Source organism: Glycine soja, chromosome 3 (genome assembly GCF_004193775.1).
Source record: "Glycine soja cultivar W05 chromosome 3, ASM419377v2, whole genome shotgun sequence".
Lineage (NCBI taxonomy): Eukaryota > Viridiplantae > Streptophyta > Magnoliopsida > Fabales > Fabaceae > Glycine > Glycine soja.
In genome coordinates, this window is record NC_041004.1 from 30,422,768 (window position 1) to 30,448,539 (window position 25,772).

Below are 25,772 nucleotides of genomic sequence, written 5' to 3' on the forward strand. Positions count from 1 at the left end.
TCTTTCCCTCATTTTCATTTTTCCCCTTCTCCTCTCAAAATCTTTCCTTTTTCCCGCAGCCCACCAAACCTATCTCAGAAAAAATGATGATCTCGGACTAATTCACCGTTGGATCGTCGTGAAATTTGAGCACCCCGTTCGCAACCCAATTCCAAGAATTGTCACCGTTGGAAATTTTGATAGGATCTTTGAGCTGAGAGAAATACCTTTTGCATCGTAGCCTTTTTCTTTCCCATAGAAACCCAAAATGGTCTCAGTAAAACTAAGATCCTGATTTCGTTAACCGTTGAATTTTCATGAAATTTTGATATGTGGTTCGCGGTTCAATTCCACACACCTTCACCATTGGTATTTGTGAGATAATATTCACGGAGAGAGAAAAATGAATTGCACCCAGACAGTACAAGTGGAGGCTTCAATCCCTTATTTGTCTCTCTGATGTTTGAGAATTCTATCGGAGCAGTTAGAGGAAAAAACCGGAGGAATATCAGGGAATCGCTAGAGATGCTGCTATCCTGTCTAAAGACACGTGAGCCCGCTTAGAGGTAAGGGATGAGTTATTCACAATTGGGGATTAGTGAGAACATGTGTAGGGATCCTTAGAGATATCAATTGGAATGAGTTTTGGGGTGTTTTTGCAATTTTCATTTTATCCTTATAATTATTACAGTGAATTATATATGTTTGATGAATCAGTTGATGTCCCAATGAGAAATTGCTGTGAAATTGATGTGTTCTTGTGTTGAGTGTGAACCTCTTAGAAAAGTGAAATTATCTTGAGAAAAGTGAAATTGATGTGACATTATTTGTGTTGTAAGCTGTGAATTGTACAATAACCCGACTAGTGTTATCTTGAGAAAAGTGCAAATGCGCAGTGTTAAAGAGAAAGTGTAGGTTTCCTAGTTAGGAACCAGTGTTAAAGAGAAAGCGTAGGTTTCCTATTTAGGAACCAGTGTTAAATTGTAGCACAATATGTTGTACGTGTTTAAAACACGAGTGTGAGGTCGTGGGTATTGTATAATTCACGAGCAGTGTCTGTGTGCTAAAATGATTTTAGGGGTTGGACCTGAATCAGGAGGGAGAGGCCTTGACGGACTCTTCGAGTGTAGGCCTTGGGGGTCACCGGGTTTGAGTGCTCCTTTAAGCCTATGCTAATCCCATATGGTTGGAGCATTCTCGCAAAACATCGTGATCCTGACTGGTCTCCCTATGACCTTACTTAGTGAGAGTGACTTGACAAACCTATTGTGTGGTGTGTCTTGTTATGTACTCCTAAGCGCCATAGGGTAGTTTTTCACTGACATGGTACCACATTGCATATAGGCTTGAGTCTTAGCATAACTGTCTCATGCGCTTACTAATTGTTTATTATGAAATTGATGTGTTATTATGTCTTGATCAAAGCGTGTGATTCTTGTGTAATGTGATTGATGATTGAAAAGTGTGGTTGATGGATGAAAAGTGAACTTTGAATGACAAAGTGGTGGAATTACGTGAATTACGTGTAAGTAAGTTTTATTTGGTTTATATGATATGTATATCTAGTTGTCTTGTTTCTCTATTAGTTAGGAATGTGATAACTCACTCCCCGTGTGTTGTTTGTGTTTGAATCATGTGATGATCTTGAACTTTGTGTTCGGGGGAGCAGATGACTAGCTGAATTGCTTTAAGGAACCTTGTGCTGAAGGACGTCGAGACACAACGCTCTGATAGGATGTGGTATTGGGGTATAGGGTTTTATATTAATTGTATGAAGTTTTAGACGATCTTGTTTGAACCGAGATGACTTTATTATTTATTTGGACAAGTTTGAATATGATGTAGAAGAAAGTGAATGTGAACCTTTTATCCCTTTGAAAGACTTGTATTTAAAAATGTAAAAAAAAATACTTTTAATTAATATTTGAATTTTTATTCCTTTGTTAGTATATATGTGAGGGGTAGAGGGTGTTACATTTAGTGGTATCAGAGTAGGTCGAACCTTTCGGCCAGTGTATTATGTGCTTACCATATTATGGTGTGCATTCTGTGTGGTTACTTATGAGTACTTTTGTTGAGCATGCTTGAATTATTATTTGTATTTTCTCCTACATGATTAAATGAGACTTAATAATAATGCTTGTATGTGCCTTGCATCCTTAATGTCTGCTATACCATAAATCCACTGTTGAGTCATAAGTTATGAGACTGGCCATCTCTATAATTTGCGAAGTGCGGTTGGGCATTATGGCAAGCCATTGGGTGATGCAAGTAGTCTTGATATTGATTGATAATGTGTTAATGAACCTTTATCATCCTATGTGTATGTTGTTAGTTAGCTTATTTCTTCCTTGATGCGTGGATTAGTGTTGCAAGAACCTTTTGGACCATATATATATCTTGGATGAGTGTGTCTTTCTTGATGTGTAAACGCATGACTACTTAACTCCCTTTATTTTGTGTGTAATTGTGAATGTAGTTATTGAAGCTTGTGATTCCTTAATACATCCTTATTAATTGTTTAATTCTTACTTCTTAAATGTATGTTATATACTTGTTATAGGAACCTTATAATTCTAAGTATATATAGTTGTAGTATGGTGTTCTGCCTTAATTGCATAGATAGTATGGTTGTTTGTGATTTCTTGTTCTTAGTGATGCTAATAATCTATAGTTGGATGACTCATATCAAGTTATATTTCATAAGGAATACTCTTTTGATCGTACCTTCTAATTCTAGTGCAACCTATTCTTTGTGTTGTGTGCTTAAGTCAAATAAATTGATTACACTTGAAAGCTTGAGTATAATTAATTCTTTATGTTATGAGCCTACATCAAACAATTGGATTACTGATGTTTCTGTCACAATCAAGCAATTGTTAATGTCTTCATATGGGTGTACATTGTGGTCATGTCTTTGTTTCTAGAATTCATTGAAATATTGTTGTTGATTCTGAATAAGTGATCATTTTTTTATTCAAAATTATTATCTCCTAATCAATCGAGCCTACATAATTTTTTTATATATATTAAGTATTTTTTAAATTTTAAATGATTCTAAATTATAAAAGTCAAACTTAATTTTTAATGCAAAATTAAGATTAGCATTTCACATTAATAATTTATGGTGTGCGATTTCAATTGTTAATGACATTAATTTTGAATAGATTGAAAGATCATTTTGAACCATATTAAAAATATAAAAAATTAAAATGAATCTTTTAATAGATAAAGAACCAAGAAGATCAAAGCTAACACATAGGCCCGAAGGCAATGAGGCCCAATAAATTGCATCAGGACCAATAGCATAACACCAACGACATTTATATGTTGCACCCTTATTTCACATCTTGCACCTCCCAAAAGATTCCAACGGACAAAAATATCTCTTTTCTAAAATGGTTTTTGATTTGTCATTGTCTTTATACTACGTGATTTGCTCTAAGCTATGAGGGTATTTTCTCGCTTTTACTTCACTTCACCATTTTTCAGTTTAAATAAAGGTTTTGTTTGCATGTGCCTGATGATATCATCACATTAGATTTTTTCCTTTGTCATTTTCTTTTGTTTGGTATTTATTTTTACATATTTTGTTCTTTCTTTTCACAAATGGTATGTGATGGCTGAAACCAATTAAAACTTGTGAGATGTAAAATCTAATGTGAGAAGGGTGCAAGGGCTTTGCAAAGTACAAAGGAAAGAGGGTGAAGGAGGTGACACAAAGGTGGAGAACGAGGCATGAGGATGAAGGAGGGCTTCGCAAGGCTGCCATTGTGCTTCTTTGGTTTGGGAGGTGGAGAATGGGGTGTTAGGGTTGGGGAAGGAATGTGCTATCATTAAGGGTATTTTAGTCTTTAATTAATTGCTTGGGAGGTGCAGGTTTCAAATAACGGAGTGCAAGATTCAAATGCCAACAACAACCTTAGCTCAGAAAGGTTCCCTAGTGTACATAAAGACTGATCCAAGTGCAAAACATTAGAGATTATAATCAGTATCCATAAACAATGAGCACTTAAAATCATGAGATTCCACATGAGTGCACTCCTCATGCCAAAAGGCTGATATAAGCAAAGCATGAATTACACTTAGTTATGGACATTCTAAAATTTACTTACTTTTGTCATCTCTTGCAAAATTAGAAAGTTAAGAGTCTTTGCAAGTTCACATTGAAATTCAGTTTGCAGAATCCCTATAGAGATTCCAACTTCTTTATACCAAATATTCCATTCTCTTGGGCCAATATTGAACATTATCAGATGTCCAATTTTTTTTTATGAAATAAATTAAACTAGGAGTGAGTCTCATGCAAATGCATGGATTTTTAAGTGACAAAAGGCAAAAAAAAAGAGAAAAAGAGAATAAAATGTAAAATAAAGGTAAAACTGTTTGGTCATTGGCACGTGACGACGACTGGACAAATTTTATATAGATATAGATAACTAACTTTTCATGTAACTATAATAGCATAACATATCATACATAACAAAAAGAATAAATTAATACATGGTATCAAAATAAGAAGGCAACAACAACCAAAGAATCTTAATGTATATCAAGCGAACCCACAACATGGACAACCAAATCGAGACAAGAACAAAATTTGGGGCTTAAGAATTCTTTGCAGCAAACCAGACTACCTTGTTCATCAAATTTGTAACATCCCATTTTTCGTAAATAAATTAAAAAGGATTTTGAGTAAAAAAAATGAAGTTTTAGAAAATGGTAAGATTTTTATAACTAAATAAATAAAGAGAAATAACTGTATTGAAATAATGATTTGAAGAAAAAAATATATTTAATTTATTCATTTGATAGGAAATAAAATAAAGTTCATTTTCATAAAATAATAATAAAAATAAATAGAGTAAATAATAGATTATGAGTACCCTATCTATAAATAGAGGCATCTTAGGGCAATTTTCAGACTGACGATACTCTCTACGCCTCCTCTTCCTCTCAATTTCGTTTTCCCTTCTCCTCCTCCCAAAATCTTCTCATTTTTCTGCATATCACCAAACCTGTATCAGAAAAATGATGATTTTGGACTCATTCTCCGTTGGATCGTTGTGAAATTTGAACACCAGGTTCCCTAACGCATTTCCGAACATTCTCACTGTTGGGAATTAAAAAAAATGTCTGAGTTAAGAGAAATACCCTTTGCATCATAGCTTTTTCTTTTCTTGTAGAAACTCAAAACTTTCTCAGTAAAACCACGATCCCGGACTCGTTAACCGTTGGATTGTAGTGAAATTTTGATATGTGGTTCGCGTTTCACTTACACATATCTTCACCGTTGAGATTTCCAAAATAATATATGTGGATGGAGCAATACTCATCGCACGTAGATAGTGGAATGGAGGCTTCAATCTCTTCTTCTTCTCTCTAATGTTTGGGAACCCTATCAGAGCAGTCAGAGGAAAAACTTGAGTAATATCAGGAAACTGCTAGAGATGACGCTATTGCTGTCACAATACACACATGAGTCCGCTTAGAGGTAAGGGATGAGTTTATCGCAATTAGGGTTAGAATGAACATGTGTAGGGATCCTTAGAGGATTAAATTGAATTTATTTTGGAATGTATATTGAATTATAATTTTTCCTTTATGATTATAAATACAATATTGTTGTGTTTTACGCACCAATTGATGTTCTGATAAGAATTGATTGTTAAATTTAAGTGCTCTTGATGTTTTTGTGTTTTGACCCATGATTTTGATTAATTGATTTTGATATAATTGTGTGAAATTATTTGAGGGGTTTTACTCCCCATATTTTGATAAACCTTTTGTATAAATTGTTATGTTGAGATTATGAAATGGTGATTCAAATTGTGAGTATGTGATAAATTAAACCTGTGATGAATGGTGAAATACATGTGTATTGAGATGAAATGTGTGTATCGAGTTGTGAGCTATGAATTGTGCAATCACACAATTGTAAGACCTTTTAAGGACGATGAGTATTGTGATGGGATCTACTGTGGGAACCCGACGAGTTTAATCACAAGCGTGACGAGTTAAAATGACTTTGAAAACAATTGAAGAGTTGTGTGTATTGCATAGTTCATGGGTAAAGTGTATATAATTCATAAGGTGTGATAACATGTTAAATTGGGATTATACCATTGTGATTAAGACCAAGTGTATGTGATAAATTGAGTATGTATTGACTTGTAATATATATGTGCATTGAGATATTGTGTGCATTGAGTTATGAACTATGAATTGTACAATCACACGACTATACGACCCTTTAAGGACAACAAGTTAATGGTAAGACCCTTTAAGGGCGACGAGTTAATGCACAACGAGTATTGTGATGGGAACCACTATGGGGACTCGACAAGTTTAATCACAAGTGCGACGAGATAAAACTATTTTGAGAATAATTGAGGAGTCGTGTGTTTTGTACAGTTCATAGATAGAGTCTGATGCAATCCTACCCCGCAAGGGCATTGGATAGAAAAACTCCAAGTAGATTGGGCCAGAGATGCAAGAGAAGGCCCTAGGGTTCTTATGAGCCTTAGGGTAGATTTCGGGCCCATGGGCTAAGTACGAGCCCGTTTATCTTTGTAAATATTAGATTAAGGTTTCATTATTTTTGGGCCTTGTATTTAGGGCTCCATAATGTAGGTAGGGTACCCTTGAAATATAGGATTTTTCAGCCCTTGTATTTTAGGGCACCTAGACTAGTTTTTGTATTAGGGGTAGTTTTGTAATTTCACATGCACTAAGTGGATATTTGATGTGTGTGGTTGGAAATAAATTTAATTGAATTGGTAGAAGCCCAATCCAATTAAATTTTAGAGGGGGAGGTGAGCATTTGCTTACTACACCCCATTGCCACATCATATAGTCACACTTTGTGCATGTCCTTCATGCTTTTCATGCCTCATGACACCTAAGCACACTTAGTGGAGAATCTTGGAATTGATCTTGGATTAGTGGGCTGAACCATAACTAAAATTCACTAATCATAATTAGTGAAATTTTGGCTCCAAAGTTTTACTCCACAAATTCAATTTCAAATTCAAGTGAAATTTGAATTTCCCTCCAATTTTGTGTGACACTTAGGCTATAAATAGAGGTCATGTGTGTGCATTTTTTTCAACTTTGATCATTTGAATATTAAACTTCAGATTTCAAAGCTCATTTGGAGCACAAAATTTCGTGCTCTTCTCTCCCTCTCCCTTCATTCATCTCCTTCTTCCTCCAAGCTCTTATCCATGGCCTCCTATGGTGGTGAGCTTCTTCTAGACTCATCTTCTCCTTGAAGTGGCGTCTCCTCTCTCTCTCCCTTTCTCCATTCTGCTGCCATTCATCTCCCAAGAAGCAAAGGAATCCATTGATGAAGAAGATCCTAGGCCTACAAGCTCCAATGGAGCTTGCATCATGTGGTATCAAGAGCATCTTCATGTAGGTGATGTTCTTTTGCTTCCTCTATCTTTTTGTTCGGTGAATTCTCTTTAATTCCTTGTTTTTCATCTTATTCTCCATGTATATCCTCCATTGTCTTGTGGTTTGGTGCTGTTTAGAGTAGATTAAAAAAAAATAAACCGATTAAATCTTAGATCTACACTTGTTCTTGCATTTCTATGGTTCAAATTTTGTAGATCTACTCTTGAATCTTGTTTTTGTGTTGATTTTGTTAGACAAGTGGCCTCAGATATCTTAAGAAGGGGGGGTTGAATTAAGATATTCCAAACTGTTTCCCCTAATTAAAAATCTATTTTACTTTTTACTCAAGTTATGAATTCCCTTAATGACAATCTTCTTAAATATTAATTCAAATGAAGCAACTTGAATATGAATATAAAGCAATAATAAATAAAGGAGATTAAGGGAAGAGAAAATGCAAACTCAGTTTTATACTGGTTCGGCCACACCCTTGTGCCTACGTCCAGTCCCCAAGCAACCTGCTTGAGAGTTCCACTATCTTGTAAATTCCTTTTACAAGTTCTAAACACACAAGGACAATCCTTCCTTTGTGTTTAGAGATCCTTTACAACAAGAGACTCACAGTCTCTTAATCCCTTAGAGAATAAGAAGAAGAAGAAGAACAAATCTCTCTAGAAAGAGATGGATTTTACAGATTGAGCACTCAATTAATTCCTCAATGAATTGCAATTGAATTAGCCAAGGAATTCTTAAGAGGATAAAATGAAATTGCTCTTTGAGAGGATAAACACTTTGTTGTTCTGAAAATCTCTAAGCAATTTCGTGTTTAAGTCACATATATATAGACCAATGGTGGTCATGAATAAAGCCTTTGAAAGGTTGTGACTCTTGAAATTATTTTTCTGAAAATCTTGTCTGGTAATCGATTACAGTAATTGTGTAATCGATTACAGCTTTTAAAATTTGAATTAAAACGTTTACTAACTGCTGGTAATCGATTACCAAAATTGTGTAATCGATTACAGCTTTTAAAATTTTGAATTCAAATTTTTATAGCTGTTATAAAACGTATTTGGCCACTGGTAATCGATTACATCCTCTGGTAATCGATTACCAGAGAGTAAAACCTTTGAGAAACACTTTTTATTTTAAATCACTTGGCCAAACCTTTGCTAATTCAATTAGGAATTCCCTTCCTAATATTCTAGTGATCATCTTGATGTTGTGACTTGTAATCTTGAAGTATTGTCTTGAATTTTAATCTTGAAAAGCCCATTTGCATCAATTGCAACACATCATCATGATCATCATCAAAACATCAAAGCCAATTGCATCTACAGATTTTAGGTTCTATCATTTTTCATTCATAATATTCTTGTGCTGAACCTTAGATCTAAATTTTCTTCCAAAATGTTGATTAGAAAACAAAACACAAAAATCTAAGTGTAAATCACTTAATCCATGTTGTCTTAGAGTCATGTTTAGTCATAGTAATTGTCACATTATAATCTAAGTTTGTGTTGAATTTTTATTTTGTTGATTGAATTCTAGATACATTTGTTCATGTATTCTTGTCATTCTTAGCCTATCTTTTGAATTTTGAGTCTAATTCATGCATGTTATTTAGTTCATAACATGTTCTAAATCAATTCCTAGAAGTAGTCTTGTTGTTGAACTCTTTTTTTTTTTGTTTTCTAAGTTTCCTACATGATGCCTATGATGAAGTTGAGTTGTGGTGCTGAGTTGTGGCTGGATTTGTGAATCAAAATAAGTCTTAAGCTCTCTTTAATTGTGTTATTCAAGATAATTGAGCATAAGCAAACACAAATTGAAACTATCCAAGCCTTAAGCAACATAAACACTACTCTTGATTTCTAGGTTGAAATCGCTGGTGCTGGCAGCTTGAACATAAGAACTTGTATAAATTACTGGGAATTGGTCACTACGTTTTTTGAGCTGAAAATTTTACTGAATTTTCTAAACATCTGGACCAAAATTATAAAAAAAGAACCAAGCGATTTGGATTAAAGGAAAAAATAAGAAAAATCTCACAAGTTGGCAGAAAAATCAGTGTCCAGGAAAAAAAAAAAAAGTGAAAGGAAAGTGTGCTTGTTGTTTTGGCTCAAAATTTGTTCTATAATTGGTGCCTATTTTATACCAATCCTAGTTCTGAAATTTCAATTGAAAATTATTGTGAAAACAAGTGCCAAAACTAGAGGTTTCTTGAGTCTTTTTTTTTAGAGTTTTTCTACTCTACTCTAGAGCCATTCTAGGTTTCTCTTTGAGTCCTAGCTTGCTCTTTTGTGCTTTTCATTGCTTTAATTGTTGAATAATCCTTGGAAATTTGTCTTGTTAAAACTCTATTGGTTTAGCTTTCATTTCATTTTTTTTTTGGTCTTTGGTTATTGCTTGTCTCTTTGTTTCCTTGGTTGTGAGTGGCCATATAGGGAATTGGAAAGGAGGATTGGTGCCATATCTTGAAGAATTTGAGTCAAGAAGAAAGGGGCCAACCACCTTAAGAGCTATTGGACTAAGAAGCACTCCAAATTGAGTGAAACACTAAAGAGAGAATAGCCACCACAATTGAGGACTTTTTTTTTTCTTTGTAATTTTGTAATTGGCAATTTGTTTTACTTTCAAATTTTGTAACAAAAAGGCCTTTCATTGGAAGTAAGTTGGGAGCCTCCGCTAGGTCACCCTACTTCCATTTGTGTGTAATAATTTAGGCAATTTTCCCTTAGGATAGTGAGTGTTTTGTTGGGAACCTTAAATGAGGTCATCCAAACACTCTTAGGATCCGCCTAGTTTGCATTTCTTGCACTTTAATTTCTTGCTTACTTTCATAGCTTATTTCTTTTACCCTCCATTGTCAAACCACCTAGATAGCTTGCCTTTTACAAATTAGTTTTTACCTTATCTTTCACACCTCTTATAGTGTTTATTTTGGCTAGTTTCAACCATAGTTTATTTTACCTTTTGTTTTCAAACCCCCAACAAGAAAGAACCATAACTTAGGAACCAACATGAGTCTTCATTCTTCATCTAGTGTTAATGGTGAGGTTTCTACTCCTAAGGACCCCTTGTATAAGATATTAGATGAGTTGAGATCCCTTAAGTTGTGGAAAGAAAAACAAGAGAGAAAAGAAAAAGGTAAAAAAAGAGTGGAAGAAATATGTCAAGATGAAAGAAAGAAAATAAGAGAGGAAGAAAGAAGAAAAATAATGAAAGAAATGAAAAGAGAAAAACATGTCTCCTATAGTAGTCATAACTCTTGCAAGAGCCTAAGTGAAGAACTTTGTGACTATTATGAAGGAAGGCATAGGTCACATCTTAGGCCTCACTCCCATAGGAGATAAAATGAAAGAAAGCCTCAAGAGGTTAACAATAAACTCCCATACTTCCATGGGAAGGACAATGTAGAGATTAATTTAGATTGGGAAATAAGGGTAGAGCAACAACTTAAAAGGAAGTCTACTTCAAAATCTTATGGCTCTCACTCTTATCCAAAGAAAGACCAAGGTCAAGGAATCTTAGGGGTGAGACCTTCTAAGCCCAAAGATGATAAGGGGAAGACAATAGAAAAGCAACCCCTTAAGGCTAGTAAGCAAGAGAAGACTAGCTCCATGAAGTGCTTTAAATGTCTTGGAAGAGGACACATTACTTCTCAATGCCCCACCAAGAAAACCATGATTATAAGGGGCCAAGACATTTATAGTAGCCAAGATGAGGCTACTACTTCACCTTCCTCTAATAAAAGTGAAGAAGCAAAAGGGGAAGAATCTAGTGAAGAGATCTACCCCCAAGAAGAAGGACAACCTTTAATGGTTAAGGAGGAGTGTAAGGAGGTAAGTGTCTCCTCCAAGAGGTTAGCTAAGAAGGAAAGACATTTTGAAATAAAGACAAATATTAAAGAAATTTCCCCTCTTAAACAACCTCCACATTTTCTCCTTTGTAAAAAGACACTTGTTCGCATTGCCACACCTCTTAGGCTTGAGTTTATTCCTCAAGTAAAGGAGTTGTTGGATGAGGGTTTGGTTCGCAAGAGCTTAAATCCTTGTGCTTTGTTGGTGCCCAAAATAGGTATTATTAGGCACCAAATCCCTAAAATAGGTGGTATGATGAATGCTTTGGGTGGTGCAACACTCATTTGTAAAATCACTCGTGCACCCAACATCTTCATGATTTGTGTACATAGGGACTCATTAGGTAGGTTTGTTCTTATTTTTAGTTTCAATACAAACTTAGGTACTCATATGGGACACCTTAGGTTTGTCATACTTTTTGGTAGGAATAATCAACATGAAAATACAGAAAAAGGTATGTTCTATTGCTTTACTTTTCTTAATTTTTTAAATTGTGATAAAGGGGTTCCCATGAACCCTAAGAGAATAAAGGTCATTCATGAGTGGCCCGCTCCACCAAGTGTAAGAAAAATTTGGGGCTTCCAAGACTTAACAAACTTTTACACAAGGTTTGCCCCATATTTGTCTATTCTTGTAGCACCACTCATTGAGTTGGTGAGGAACCATGTTCCTTCATGGGAAGATGCCCAGAAAATGAGTTTTCAGACCTTACCTTACTTCAACATACTAAACACCACTAATACATATGTTTTTGTTCTTTTTACAGGTGTTGAGGAAAAAAACCCAGAGTTTCAAGAACCTCGGGATTTGAGGTCAAATCCTTTTCAAGGGGGAGGGAATGATGCAATCCTACCCCGCAAGGGCATTGGATAGAAAAACTCCAAGTAGATTGGGCCAGAGATGCAAGAGAAGGCCCTAGGGTTCTTATGAGCCTTAGGGTAGATTTCGGGCCCATGGGCTAAGTACGAGCCCGTTTATCTTTGTAAATATTAGATTAAGGTTTCATTATTTTTGGGCCTTGTATTTAGGGCTCCATAATGTAGGTAGGGTACCCTTGAAATATAGGATTTTTCAGCCCTTGTATTTTAGGGCACCTAGACTAGTTTTTGTATTAGGGGTAGTTTTGTAATTTCACATGCACTAAGTGGATATTTGATGTGTGTGGTTGGAAATAAATTTAATTGAATTGGTAGAAGCCCAATCCAATTAAATTTTAGAGGGGGAGGTGAGCATTTGCTTACTACACCCCATTGCCACATCATATAGTCACACTTTGTGCATGTCCTTCATGCTTTTCATGCCTCATGACACCTAAGCACACTTAGTGGAGAATCTTGGAATTGATCTTGGATTAGTGGGCTGAACCATAACTAAAATTCACTAATCATAATTAGTGAAATTTTGGCTCCAAATTTTTACTCCACAAATTCAATTTCAAATTCAAGTGAAATTTGAATTTCCCTCCAATTTTGTGTGACACTTAGGCTATAAATAGAGGTCATGTGTGTGCATTTTTTTCAACTTTGATCATTTGAATATTAAACTTCAGATTTCAAAGCTCATTTGGAGCACAAAATTTCGTGCTCTTCTCTCCCTCTCCCTTCATTCATCTCCTTCTTCCTCCAAGCTCTTATCCATGGCCTCCTATGGTGGTGAGCTTCTTCTAGACTCATCTTCTCCTTGAAGTGGCGTCTCCTCTCTCTCTCCCTTTCTCCATTCTGCTGCCATTCATCTCCCAAGAAGCAAAGGAATCCATTGATGAAGAAGATCCTAGGCCTACAAGCTCCAATGGAGCTTGCATCAGAGTCTGTGTGCTAAAATGTTTTCTGGGTTGGACCTGAATCAGGATGGAGAGGTCCTGACAGACTCTTCAGAGTGTAGGCCTTGATGGTAAATACACCCGGTTTGAGTGCTCCTTTAAGCCTATGTTGATCCCATATGGTTGGAGCATTCTCGCAAAACATTGTGACCCTGACTAGTCTCCCTATGATTTTACCCAATGAGAGTGACCTGACTTGCTAGTGTGTGGTTTGTCTTGTCATGTACTCCTAGGCGCCCAACAAGGTTTTTCACTGACATGGTACCACATTGCATATAAGATTAAGTCTTAGTGTATATGTTGCATAACGCTTGTGCATTGATCAATATTGATTGACTTGATGACATTGTGTTTTGATCCTTGAGTACGTGAATATTGTGAAAATGAATGAAATGTGTTGTGTGATGATGTGATGTTGGATGACAAAGTGGTGAAATGATGTGAGCTATGTTTAAGTAAGTTTTATTTTGTTTTTATGATATTTATACCTACATGTAGTATCGTTACTCTTCATTAGTTAGAAATATGATAACTCACTCCCAATGTGCTATTTGTGTTTGAATCCTGTGATTATCTTAAACCTTGTGTTCATGAGAGCAGATGAATAGGTGGATGACTATGAAGAACCTCATGCTAGATGACACAGGAACACAATGCTCTGATAGGATGTGACATTAGGGTATAGGTTCTATATTAATTGCATGAAGCCTTGGACGACTTTGTTTTGAGCCGAGATGATTTATTATTTATTTGGACAAGTTTTATTATGATGTTAGAAAAGTGAATGTGAGCCTTTTACCCTTTTGAAAGACTTGTATTTAAATGCGTTTTAAAAACTTTTAATTAATTTTGATTTCTTACTTCTTTTATTATTAGTACATATATGTGAGAGGTAGAGAACGTCACAAAATTCAAAGACCCTTTTCCCTTCTTTAAATTTTAATTGATAAGCATTGATGGATTTTAGGGTAATTTATGGATAGAATGAAAACTAGCATTTATTGATTTGGGAATTCCCCTTCTAAACAATTTAGATTTGCATAGGACATGCAACATGACAAACTAACTACCTTGGTTACTTAGCCAAAACTAAAGAAACATTTTATTTTATTTTTTAAAATTTCCCCAACAAAAGTCAAGTGTTATTTGGCATGTGGGTTGCCACGTAGAACTAGGTTGATACTTAACACCATGGTTATCAAACTCTCAAGTTAACTCACTAACTCTTATGAGTTTACGAATTCACTTATCCTCTGCGAATTAACTCTTGAATAAACTCTTTTTTTAGTAGACTCTAAGTAAACTCTATAAACTCTAAGTAAACTCAGTAGATTCTCGAATTTATCACCGAGTCAATGAGTTAGCAAGTTAAAAAAATTAGACCAAAATGTAAGTCATTTTTTTTATTGTTTTCCATGTGTTTAACATTCAACATATCTTCATTCAGCATGCTATTCTCAAATACAAAATTCTCACCTTTAATAATATCAAACTCTTGTTCTCTAATAACATCAAACCCTCGATGAGAATGATCTACCACTACTATAACATCTACAAGTTATTGTCTACTAGTGATCTATTATTACTAGACTTGATTATTTAAATATTCTAAACTTTATGATTTACTGTTTTGTTTTATTATATTGTAGAAATATTTAATTAATATGTTATTTATAAATATTTTGTTATTATTTTTATATGAAGTAGACTCTTTCGAGTCTACTAGTCGAGTCTATGGAACTGTCACGAGTCTGCGTAAATTCTCGAGTTTGATAACCTTGCATAACACTTCATTGGAGGTAATTGACACATTAATATCATGATCTAAATTGATAATTTGATAATGATGACTAAATTCAGAGGATATTTTTTTACTTGTAATTTTGGAGTTAAAGACCATATTATTATTTTTTTTTTAAGGAAATTGGTATTTAAAGATCTTCAAATGCATCAACTTCTCGCCCATCCCAATATCCCATCTCAAATATTTGGGGGAATATTAGTATCTCTATCTAAACTCAAACCCTTTACACTAATTGCTCAAAATGCTAATAATAGAGTCTTAAAGGGCTAAAAAACTAAGGCACTCACCTTTAGAGAAGCATTGTTCTGTTCTAGATTGTACTGGATTTCTAAGAGCATATACTTGTATCTGGTTCATTTATAATTAATTACTTGAAAGAAAAAAAATACTCTCAAGACTCTCTTGGACATTTTCTTTAATCTACATTTAACAGGGCATATATAAATTCACCATACTTCCACCTCCAATTCAGAATTTTCGTGTTGATTAGTTGCTAAAGGCACCCTTAACACCCTCAAGGCTCTCTCCCATGGACAACCTGCAAGGTAAACAAAAAAATAATGCTGAGGATAAAAGCTTCATCTACACAAACCATGTTGCTCTCTCAATATATTAAGGTCCAGTTATAATAAATTTCTCAACATGTACATATAGAAATTGATTTTTTTTTTTTAAAAACAATAGCGAGACCGGTAGGCAAAAAAAGAAAAGGAAAATAAAATGAATAAAAAAGGTAAACTAAATCAAACTTTTCTTATAAATTCAACTTATGCACCTTGGCATCTTTCAAAAGCTCTTTTTTATCTTCAAATCCTAACAGTTCATACTTAATGTAAATCTAATAGCTTTCTTGTTTGTCACCCAACAACCAATATCAACACTACAACTAGAACCAATGTCAACTTCAAATTTCTGTCCTGTATCTATTTTACCCAAAACAGCACTGTGAAAACCCATAAAATTTTCTAGCCTAAAGCTTTGGATGAATGAAATAATATCTACTGTAAGCATATTGAAATCCATTATTTCCACTCGAACAAAACATTCCAGTTCTCAGTGACAACCTAACAAAAATCTTAAATTTCTGGTATACAGTTGAAGTTAATATTTATTATAACAATTATATCACATATATATTGGTACTTTGCTATTACTAATTAGGCATCGACCTAGGATAAACTTCTTGACAAATACTTGTAGGAGAAGAAAATAAAAAAAGAAGTTAAATTAACTTATGCACCTTAACATTTTTAGAAGCTTTCACATCTAACTTCTCCAAAAGTTGAACTGCATAACTTGATTTTATGTTGTGGGAGAAGCTTTATTTATTTTACCTCCCCCCCTATTTCTTCTCCTATAAGGGCTTGTAGAATGTACAAAGTTTATATAAATTGGACTATTACTTTGCTTATTCAATAAGTTTAGATTTTATATAATTGCTAGATAGTCTATTAAAAAGTAATATTTCGCGATGTTTTAGATTATTGAGCTTAGTCTCGTAGCATTTTATATCTAGAGCTTTCTGATCCTTTTTCATGGCTTCCGTAGAATCTGGTGCAACACCAGTGACCCGATGCCGGCAAACAACTCTAGTGAGACTCTGATTCACACAGTTCCAATGAAGCAAGATGTTTCTTCTTTGTTGTTCCCTACAACAAATTTTTCCCATCAAATCACAGAAAAGCTAAATGATAAGAACTTCTTGCTGTGGTGACAGCAAATCGAGCCAGCGATCACTGCGCTTGGATTCAATCACTTTGTTGCGAGTCCTCAAATCCCTCCGTGATACCTTTCCGACGAAGATCGCGACAATCCTCTTTTCTTGATGTGGCAGAAACAAGATCAATTTCTCCTTGTTTGGCTTTAGTCTACGTTTCAAGCTCGATGCTTGCTTGAGTTCTTGGATCGACACACTCGTATCAGGTATGAGACAAAATACACACGTATTTTCATCACTAGACGCAAGCATAGGCGTGACAGCTCCGATCAGAGCTCTGTCACACGACGCTGGAAAACCGTACAGTTTCCGATTTCCTCTCTCGGATAAAAGCATTTATTGATGTGCCTGCTTTGGTAGCTGATGCTGCTACCTATCGCAAGCATATGGATGGGATTCAGGAAGGACTTCCTAGGGATTTTGACTCGACCATTGCCTCTAATTGAAAGTCGTCTACCACACATCACCATTGAAGAAGCTAAAGGATACATTCTTGCACAGGAGCTACGGCTTCGCAAATACACCAGACTTGAATCTTCAAGTAATTGCTTCATGCCAACAGTAAATCTCACTCAAGTATGTACGTCACACTCCATTGAGAGTGAAAACTCAAATTTGTACTCCGACACTAATATTTTGTATACGAATCAGTATTCTTCAGATTCACGAGGCTCTGGTGGCCGTAGCGGAGGTGGTTTCATGCTTGAGTTGGGTCTCTCTCTTCTCAGCCATGCATCCCTTCCTCTTTCCTTTTGGGATCATGCTTTTCAAATTGTTGTGTATCTTATAAACTGATTTCCCTCAGCTTCTCTTAAGTTTGATATCCCTTATACTGTTCTTTTTCAAACTGAACCTGATTATCAGTTTTTAAGAGTGTTTGGTTGCTCTTGCTTTCCTTTCTTGCACCCTTTCCATTCTCATAAACTTGAGTTCAGGTCCTCTGAATGTGTGTTTTTGGGTTACTCACCCAGTCACAAGAGCTACAAGTGCTTGTCTTCTTCTGGTAGAATTTTTATTTCAAAAGATGCCATTTTTAATGAACATCAATTTCCTTATACAAAACTGTTTGCTACCTTCTTCCAATTCTGTTCCTACTGCATCCTTTTCTACTGTCTTAACTATCATTGAGTCTCTTTCTCATCCTCCTCCCTCTTCAAATTCATCTCCACCTCAAAGTCAGATTTCCTCACCCTCTATTGAGTCTCCCAGTTCTGACATTGCTGTCTCACAGTCACCTGATCCTGCACAGTCTCCTAGTAAATTTGCCACCATAGCTTGAGGAGGCCTAGAATTAGAGTTCTGAAGTTGTGATTCTGATTTTTCTGTGAATTCCAATTGGAAGCAGAAGAATTGCTCCAGTTGTTTTGGTTCAGATTCTGACCCCAATTTTGATTCTGATTCTGATTGTGAGACCAGTTATTATGATTTTCGTTATTCCCATAATTGCCATTGTTGTTGTTCCCATAATTGCTATTGTTACCACCATTGGCAGCTTGATACTGAGGGTTGAATCTATTGTAGCAAGTCAGAGCCGTGTGATTATGATTGACTAACTTGACACAGGACTGAGCTCCGACCGTTATAAAGCTAACTGTCAACTGAAATCTAGTTGTAACTGAAATCTAACTAAAGCTAACTGTCAACCAACTACCGTTATAAAGCTAACCAGAGTTAGTTACTCATAGACTTACACATTATGAAATGAAAATTCTTTTTGAACCTTTTGTTTTAATCATCTAATATTATTATTACAATTTGGGATCAAATTACCCAGTTTTAAATTGAAGAGACGACACGCAACATATGTGGATACTAGGACATTTTAGAAGAGACTAAGTCCAGTATACTTTTGTTAATATTACCTTTTTGAACTTTCTAAACATTTCATAAAAATGATACAAGGAATAGGAAATTGCACCAATTTTCGGCGGGGAGACAACCAGGAACTTAGTGATAAATCATGTGGTAAGCATCTAGGACTTTTCAACATTATAACCTAACAAAAGAAGGTTCGCGTCTTGATAAAGTTTACTCCACCATCAGTCCACCACTTAGTAGAAAGGCAGAAAAGAAAATCAAGGGGATTATCAAGATAAATGAACCAAGAACAAAATTGTCTTGCATCAGCAGCAAACATTTTAGTTCATCACTGTTAGAATATTGGACTTAATAATGATTCAGGAGTCTCGTTAAGTTAATAGTTTTATTGGGTTGGGTTGTACTAGTGGTTGAACTAACCATTACTTGACCTATTAGTGTTAGTATGCATCTCAAATCATCACACTAATAATATCTCTCTCTGCACCATAATTTCAACATGGAATCAAAGAAGTATATTAGTCAATGCATGAAGCCTCATTTTGCTGTGTTTTCTCTCCAACAGTGTTTGGAATAGCTTTTACATTCAGTGGTTTATGAGGCCAATATTAAAGTAAGAAAAGTGTCAGTTGAAAATCAGAATTAATATTCTGATTCTATTAATAATTACAGTTTATAGGGACATTATCTTTGATTTAGAGGAAACATAAAATCCTCTAATTATGTACAATTAATGTAATTATCTTATATAAACACGCATCTGATGTGTACTCTGACACATGGTTTCACTCAATTATCCCTCTGTTTCTCCTATTTTAACAGTGCCTTTATTTGTAACAAACTATGATGTTAGAAATCTTCAGTTTAAGGCAAGTCTTAGAATATTTAGATTCTTATGGTTTTAGGAGTCTTTTTATGTTTGTAGTTTTATAGCTCAAGGTCAGTACTATGTTCTGGGTCCTGGGACACTCCAACAGGCAGATACTTTCCTTCCTTTTGGACTTTTCATGTGCCATATAAAAGTGACACAGTTAGTGACTTGGTCATTAGTACAACATCAAAACTCAGGATATTAAACCCTTGGATGACACCCAGGATATAAACAATTAAACCCTTGGATGCAAGATGCACAAGTAGCAGCCAGCAATGAGAAACCTTCTACTATCAGGTAAATGCTCAAACACCCTCCATCAAGGTCCTTTATCAAACTGGTCTTTCCTAGCAACTATAATTCCCTCTGGCTGTACACACTACACAAACAACTCGGGGTCCTTTAATTTATAGTAATTCTCCAGAACCAGACAAAAGTAATGATAGGTGACTTTCCTAAGAAACAACGAACTTGTGAAATCCATTTCTCTCTCTCTCTCTCTCTCTATTTTCATCAATCAATGTATCAACACATGAATCCCAACCAAACACTGATTCATGTTGCAACATATTTGCTTCCCTGGGCCTGACGTTGATTAACTTAATCTCTGACACCAGATGTCAAATATCGCTAAAAAAATACTCATATTGGTCAAGGTATTGGTTATCTACTAAACTGCTATCTTGGGTATTTATCTTTTTCTACTTCATTTTTTAATTTCAATCATACATAGAAAATTATGAGTGTCCCTTTACAGCATCAGGTATTCAATCATTACTTCATTAGTCACAATAACGGAAAAAGAACCACAACTCAATGTAAAATTGAAGTTCGTGCATTGCAAAACATCAACTCTCTGCTAATGTCATAAAAATTCTGAGCATCAAGTTGCAGAAACTATACATACTTGTGCATGCAGTATTTGTACTCTTGGCTTCGAATAAAGTCCTTTTCTCCCTCTTCGAGCTACAAGAAAAAAATGCAACTCAATTGAGCATGACCAAAACGCAAGAAAAATAAAACACTATTAATCTGAAATCCGTTGAAAAAGGTATCACACAGAGATTGCCTCACCGGGTCACTCTCGTAGATGAGCTCGTAACAAGCTGGTGAAAGGCATCTTAGAGCACAATTCTCCCTTGCTATCATCGTTGATTTGCATGACCAACCCCACAACCCACTGGATACCAAAAAAGAAAAATCATAAATGTGAATCAACAATTTCCAAATATCATACAGACTCTACAACCCAATTAAATTTCCAAGGAGAAAAAGAAAAACAAGAACACTGAACACCAACCAACATCAACATAGCACATAGCACTGGACTAGAAGCAAAAATAGTTCACTTATAATGGTAAAAAAAGAGTCGACAACAACAAATTTGTATTGACAACAGTTGCCGAATACCACTAACATTCTACAACCCAATTAAAAATTTCCAAGAAAAGAAATAAGAACCAGACCCAGAAACTGTAAAACCAAGAACGCCTAGCTAAACATATGAATATAGCTACCGGAGGCAAATATCTTTCAATTATAACAGTAAATTGGTTGATAAAAAAATGTCTTAAATATACAAATCAGTACCTAAAAGATGTTACTTGCTATGGTCCTCCAAAGTTTCCGTCTAAACAAATTAGTCCTCAAAAGTGTGAACTTTCTATCAAATTCATTTCACTCTATACAGTCTACATGAATTCTCAACTAGCTATCAAACTCACTCTACCCAAATCCTCAACTTGCTATATATATTCACTCTATCCAAATTGTCAACTTGCTATCAAATCCACTCTACCTAAATCCGCAATTTTCTATACAAATTCGCTCTACCCAAATTGTCAACCTGATAAGAAAATCCACTCTACCTAAATCCTCAAATTTCTATACAAATTCACTCTACCCAAATTGTCAACTTGCTATCAAATCCACTCCACCCAAATCCTCACTTTTCTATACAAATTCAGTCTACCCAAATTGTCAACCTGCTATCAAAATCACTCTACCCAAATTCTCAACTTTCTATCAAATTCAACCCAAAATCTCAACTTGCTATAAATTCACTCTCCCCAATTCTCAACTTGCCAAAGTTCATCCCTTTGGATACTAATTTGTATAGACAAAACTTTTGGGACCAATACTAACATCATTAAGCATCAAATTCAATCACATTCTACAACTCAATTCATAATTTAAGAACCTGTCAATATCAGCATAGCACTGAAGCTTGTTCTTCCTGACTTGAGCATCCTGCTTGATACCCAGACGTGGAAATCAATAGAAACACGGAAAGGGTAACTGAAAACACAACACAAACCAGAAAAAAAAAAGAGGGAGATTGATGGATGCGTACGGAGATTGGGTGAGAAGACTTGGCAAGGAGTGTTGTGCAAAAAAGTGAGGATATTAAGATAAGAGATATGAAGGAATTTCTTGTAGCAATCACCATTGTGAAAGAGATTGCTATGTGAAGAAAATCAAAGAACAATTAAACAATTCCAACGAACTTAGATGGAAACCAGCAAACCTAATCAATCACGCAGTGAAAGTGAGTGAATGCGCTTTTGCTCAAACCAGGCTTGATAAATATATTTTTTCCCTCAAAAGATTTTTAAATTAATTGCAGTTCTTATAAACATTTAACATATTTTTAATTTCCAAAAGAAACATGTTTTTAGTCTCTAATAAAGGATTAAAAAAACCATGTCACGTTTAGTAAATATAGAAACTATGTTCTCTAAGTACTAAAACTAATATTTAAAATATTTTAATGATCTTAAAATATATTTAATTCTATTTTTTCTAAGCTGTAATATGATATCTACATCTTGAAGAGTGAACTTTCGCTCTTCTCTGCTCTTCTAATTAGTGGATTTTAATGTCATATTCTCTTTTCTTGTAAAATGCATTTTATAAAGTTTTTTTTAATTAGTTAAAAAAATATATTTCAATTATTTAAATTACTTTTTATTAGCTTCATTTGTATATTTATTTTTTCTAGCTGTCAATATATTTTAATTTAAAAATAATTTTGTATCACGATTTAAAATTTTTTATCCATAGGATTTAAATTATTTATTATTTTAAATTTAAAATATAATTTATGTATTTAAAAGTATTTATTAATTATGAGCTCGAATTATATAATAATTTAAAATATTTATTTATTATAAATTATAATTATATAAAAATTAGTAATTATCATGTGTATTGCATAAGTTAAAATATTATTTATTGCTTTAAAATATGATGAACTAAATCATTTAAAATAAAAATAATTAAAATTGAAACTAATATACATAATTAATTTAAGTAATGTTTGAGGAACATATATTTAATACCGTAAAAAAAGGAACATGTATTAAAACAGAATAAGATATTTAAGATTATTAAAAGATTTATATTTGTTTTTAAATTTTTTTGTAACGTTTAACAAAAAAACTGTTTGAGTATCTATTTTTTGACAGATAATAAATAATTGATTAAGCCATTAAGGAATCAATTTATTCTCAACACAATGTATTTTAACTTTTTTTATGTGCACAAAGAATAGATAACTTTTAATTCAGAAAAAAATAGATAATTTTTCTTATCTATCCTTTTGAGGAACAGACATTATAAAAATAAATTGTGTCTCCGGATAAATTAGTTTGATGACTTTAGGTAAATTGATAATAATGTCAGAAAATAATGGAAAGGAAATAATTTCATATAATAAATTGTATACAATTTTTATTGAAGACAGTTTATTTACATGCATAGCATAACTGGACAGAAAAATCAAGAGTTGGTCTTTTGTCCAAAATGTAAAACACAACAATTGTTTTTTTATCAACTAATATGGAAACAGTTTCAATCCTATGTGTACAATCAAGAGAATTCTATCTTTCTGTGTGAAACACATGATGAGCAATGGCTACAGTGGAGAACTCTGAGCCTTTTTTTGGAACCACACAGCTGCAATTGTCACGAGGGAAGCATAAACTGAATTCGGTATCTTTTGCACCAGTCTCCCAACACCTGGAACACCTTCAGTAGCTTTCTTTGTTGCCACTGCAACTGTTGGTGCTACAACCAATGTGAGAATAAGTTTTTGGCTAACAATAGTGAATGTATCAGCTGTCATTATCAGGATGAAATCATAAAATTCATCACGGTCAATATCACCATCGAGGTTGATATCACAGCTCTACAAATTGTGGTAAGAATCACACTTAGTTCCAATAGACCAATAATTATAATATTCAGAAGAAGAAAAAAATCAATGTAGCCGAAGTAAATGATAATTTGTGTTGGTCTGAACAAAGTTGTAAGAGAAAGATGATTTTGAGAAAATGAAAATGTGCCTCTCAACTCCTGGCATGTGATTTAATTTTCCCTCGTTGATTAGAGTACTTAGTTTGATCTCATTGTGTCACAATAAAGTACCTGTTTGACTTCTCTGACTTTGTCTTTTGATGGAGGGTCAAAATGGGGACCAGGTATATACTTGTTGATATCACTATAGCGTAGAAACAGATCAGTTTTAGAAGAAATATTTCAATTTATTCAGTAGTTCAAAAACATATTAGCAAGGCCACCAAAATGTTGAATACAATAAAGAAGCAGGCTTCTTACTTGTACACAAGTAAAACAGCAATATAGAGATCTTCAAAACTCAAGTTATCAGTTTCTATTTGATTCTTTACTTTGTCAAAAACTCGATCTGTTATCTTCCTTATTTGCCTTTGCCTCCACTCCTTACCTGTGTAAAGGGCAAAGCTGTTAAACACAAGCAAGGGCATTGAGCACTACAACTTGACCACTCAACTGTACGCCATGTTTAACATGCAAGAATGTCATGATGTCCAGTTCATGAAGGCATAAAAACTACATTACCATTAAATCTAGTTACCCCAAGTTCCGGAGGAATGAAATAAGAATGTTTTCAACAATCAAGGAAGTGAGTTATTGAAATACCAGTTATGCTGAACAGAATCATTAATAATGTAGGGTTACTCTTTACAGCTAAATTTAGAAAATTCTTTAAGTAATTGTATTAAATTAATTTCTCCTGCCTGAATCTAGGCTATTTGATTTTAATATATGATAAATAAGTTAGCATACCTTATTATAGTAGAACTCAAACTATCTTTGTCATAAACCTCTTTGAAACAATCAATTAGTGAATTCTTGGATGGAGCTACTATAATTACAGCAACTGTTTGTGACTTTGTGATCTAATACTTTCTCTTTCTTATCCTTTTGGCCATGATTCCCATCTATCATTTTTCTCCTTGTTCTCTCTTTAATTGGTTTTTCTTCTATTCTACATCTCAAGTTGACTCACATAACCAAATCCAAATATTTATTTGGTCTTCTCCCACTGTGATCTCTCTTGAGCTTTGTCCTCCCATTTCACATATCAAAGCAATTAAACTCTAAGCTTTACATATTCTGGCCCTCAAATCAAAGGATTTGTTTCATACACGGAACAAATGATGTCACTGGCCACAACTTACCTCAAAATGGCATGACTATAGACTTCAAAATCACACCATCAAGCACATCCAAAAGATGATTCAATAATAAACAAACAAACCCTGTAAAGGGATTTACAGTTTTACACAGCTTCCCAATTTAAAAGCAAACACAGATTAATTTCCAGCAGAAATCAAACAAACAAGTTGAACAGCTCTTTTATTACTACTTTCCAAGAATTATCACTTTCAAATTTAATTCATACTTCATAGTTCCACAACCCAAAAAAAAAAAACAATTTTTTCATTCCAAAAAAACATATTTTGATATTTGTTACAGCATAGAACCCAACTTCCCCAGATTTCATAATTTTCATGCACAACATGGTAATAAATTCAATCACAGTTTAGCCAATACTCACCCAGGAGATAAATGGGCTTACATATATATATATATATATATATATATATATATATATATATATATATATATATGTTAAAGTTTTATGTATTTGATTTATTATTATTATTATTTGGTCCTTTATTTGGTTGTCGGCACAAAAGGGCAATTCCAAAACAGGAAAAAAATGAAGTAGAGAACAAATGAAAGAATGAAAAGGGTGCAGGAACTGAAAATCAGAAAATGGAAGAAACAAGAGAGAAGAAATGAATGAAGAATTGAGAAGGGAAATGAGGAAATACCCTCTAACTTGTCAAAGACTTGTCCCATGGTATGATACCAACCAACTGAAACAAGGTTGCCTCTGTCTCTGTCTTTTAACTTCCAAGCTTCGGAGTGAGCCTTGTCTCTCTCTACTCTCTATAGTGTGGTCATAGATTTATCATTTAAGGCATAATATATAAAAAAATCTAACTTTGGGTTCTGAAATCTGAATCGTAGGCTTACATTACTCTTTTGAAAGTATCCACGCCGGATATGTCATGTTATTTTGTTTTTCTTTTCTTTTTTTTTCAATTAAAATTTTGGCTCCATTAAAAAATGTAAATTTAAGGCAAAAATATCTTTTCAGTTTTATTTTTTTT

General features: G+C 34.1%; 2 protein-coding genes and 1 pseudogene across 2 annotated transcripts; all 3 read right to left on the bottom strand.

The window, feature by feature from the left end:
- The window catches only part of LOC114406414, a 57,486-nt pseudogene extending 45,291 nt beyond the window's left edge, over positions 1-12,195 (bottom strand).
- A 2,794-nt stretch (positions 12,196-14,989) lies between these two features.
- Positions 14,990-21,866, bottom strand: LOC114406415. Its single transcript, XM_028369108.1, has 5 exons — positions 21,623-21,866; positions 21,470-21,519; positions 20,344-20,449; positions 20,177-20,235; positions 14,990-15,401 (listed from the first exon to the last, which is right to left on the bottom strand). The coding sequence occupies exons 1-5, from the start codon at positions 21,716-21,718 to the stop codon at positions 15,350-15,352; spliced, it is 363 nt and encodes a 120-aa protein (XP_028224909.1). The 5' UTR covers positions 21,719-21,866; the 3' UTR covers positions 14,990-15,349.
- A 1,091-nt stretch (positions 21,867-22,957) lies between these two features.
- Positions 22,958-25,585, bottom strand: LOC114406416. Its single transcript, XM_028369109.1, has 4 exons — positions 25,431-25,585; positions 23,887-24,013; positions 23,698-23,770; positions 22,958-23,458 (listed from the first exon to the last, which is right to left on the bottom strand). Exons 1-4 carry the CDS (start codon positions 25,456-25,458, stop codon positions 23,186-23,188), a joined length of 501 nt encoding a protein of 166 aa, XP_028224910.1. The 5' UTR covers positions 25,459-25,585; the 3' UTR covers positions 22,958-23,185.
- Positions 25,586-25,772: the final 187 nt, after the last annotated feature.

What these genes read in the sequence shown, in the direction of transcription:
- LOC114406415 (XM_028369108.1), bottom strand. Translation starts at nt 21,718, where the DNA reads ATGGTGATTGCTACAAGAAATTCCTTCATATCTCTTATCTTAATATCC. An exon ending in AGTCTTCTCACCCAATCTCC is followed by an intron (nt 21,520 to 21,622) that starts GTACGCATCCAT and finishes GGTATCAAGCAG; the next exon opens with GATGCTCAAGTCAGGAAGAA. An exon ending in TGCTATGCTGATATTGACAG is followed by an intron (nt 20,450 to 21,469) that starts GTTCTTAAATTA and finishes TTTGGTATCCAG; the next exon opens with TGGGTTGTGGGGTTGGTCAT.
- LOC114406416 (XM_028369109.1), bottom strand. Translation starts at nt 25,458, where the DNA reads ATGGGACAAGTCTTTGACAAGTTAGAGG. An exon ending in GCTGTTTTACTTGTGTACAA is followed by an intron (nt 23,771 to 23,886) that starts GTAAGAAGCCTG and finishes TCTACGCTATAG; the next exon opens with TGATATCAACAAGTATATAC. An exon ending in AAGTCAGAGAAGTCAAACAG is followed by an intron (nt 23,459 to 23,697) that starts GTACTTTATTGT and finishes CACAATTTGTAG; the next exon opens with AGCTGTGATATCAACCTCGA.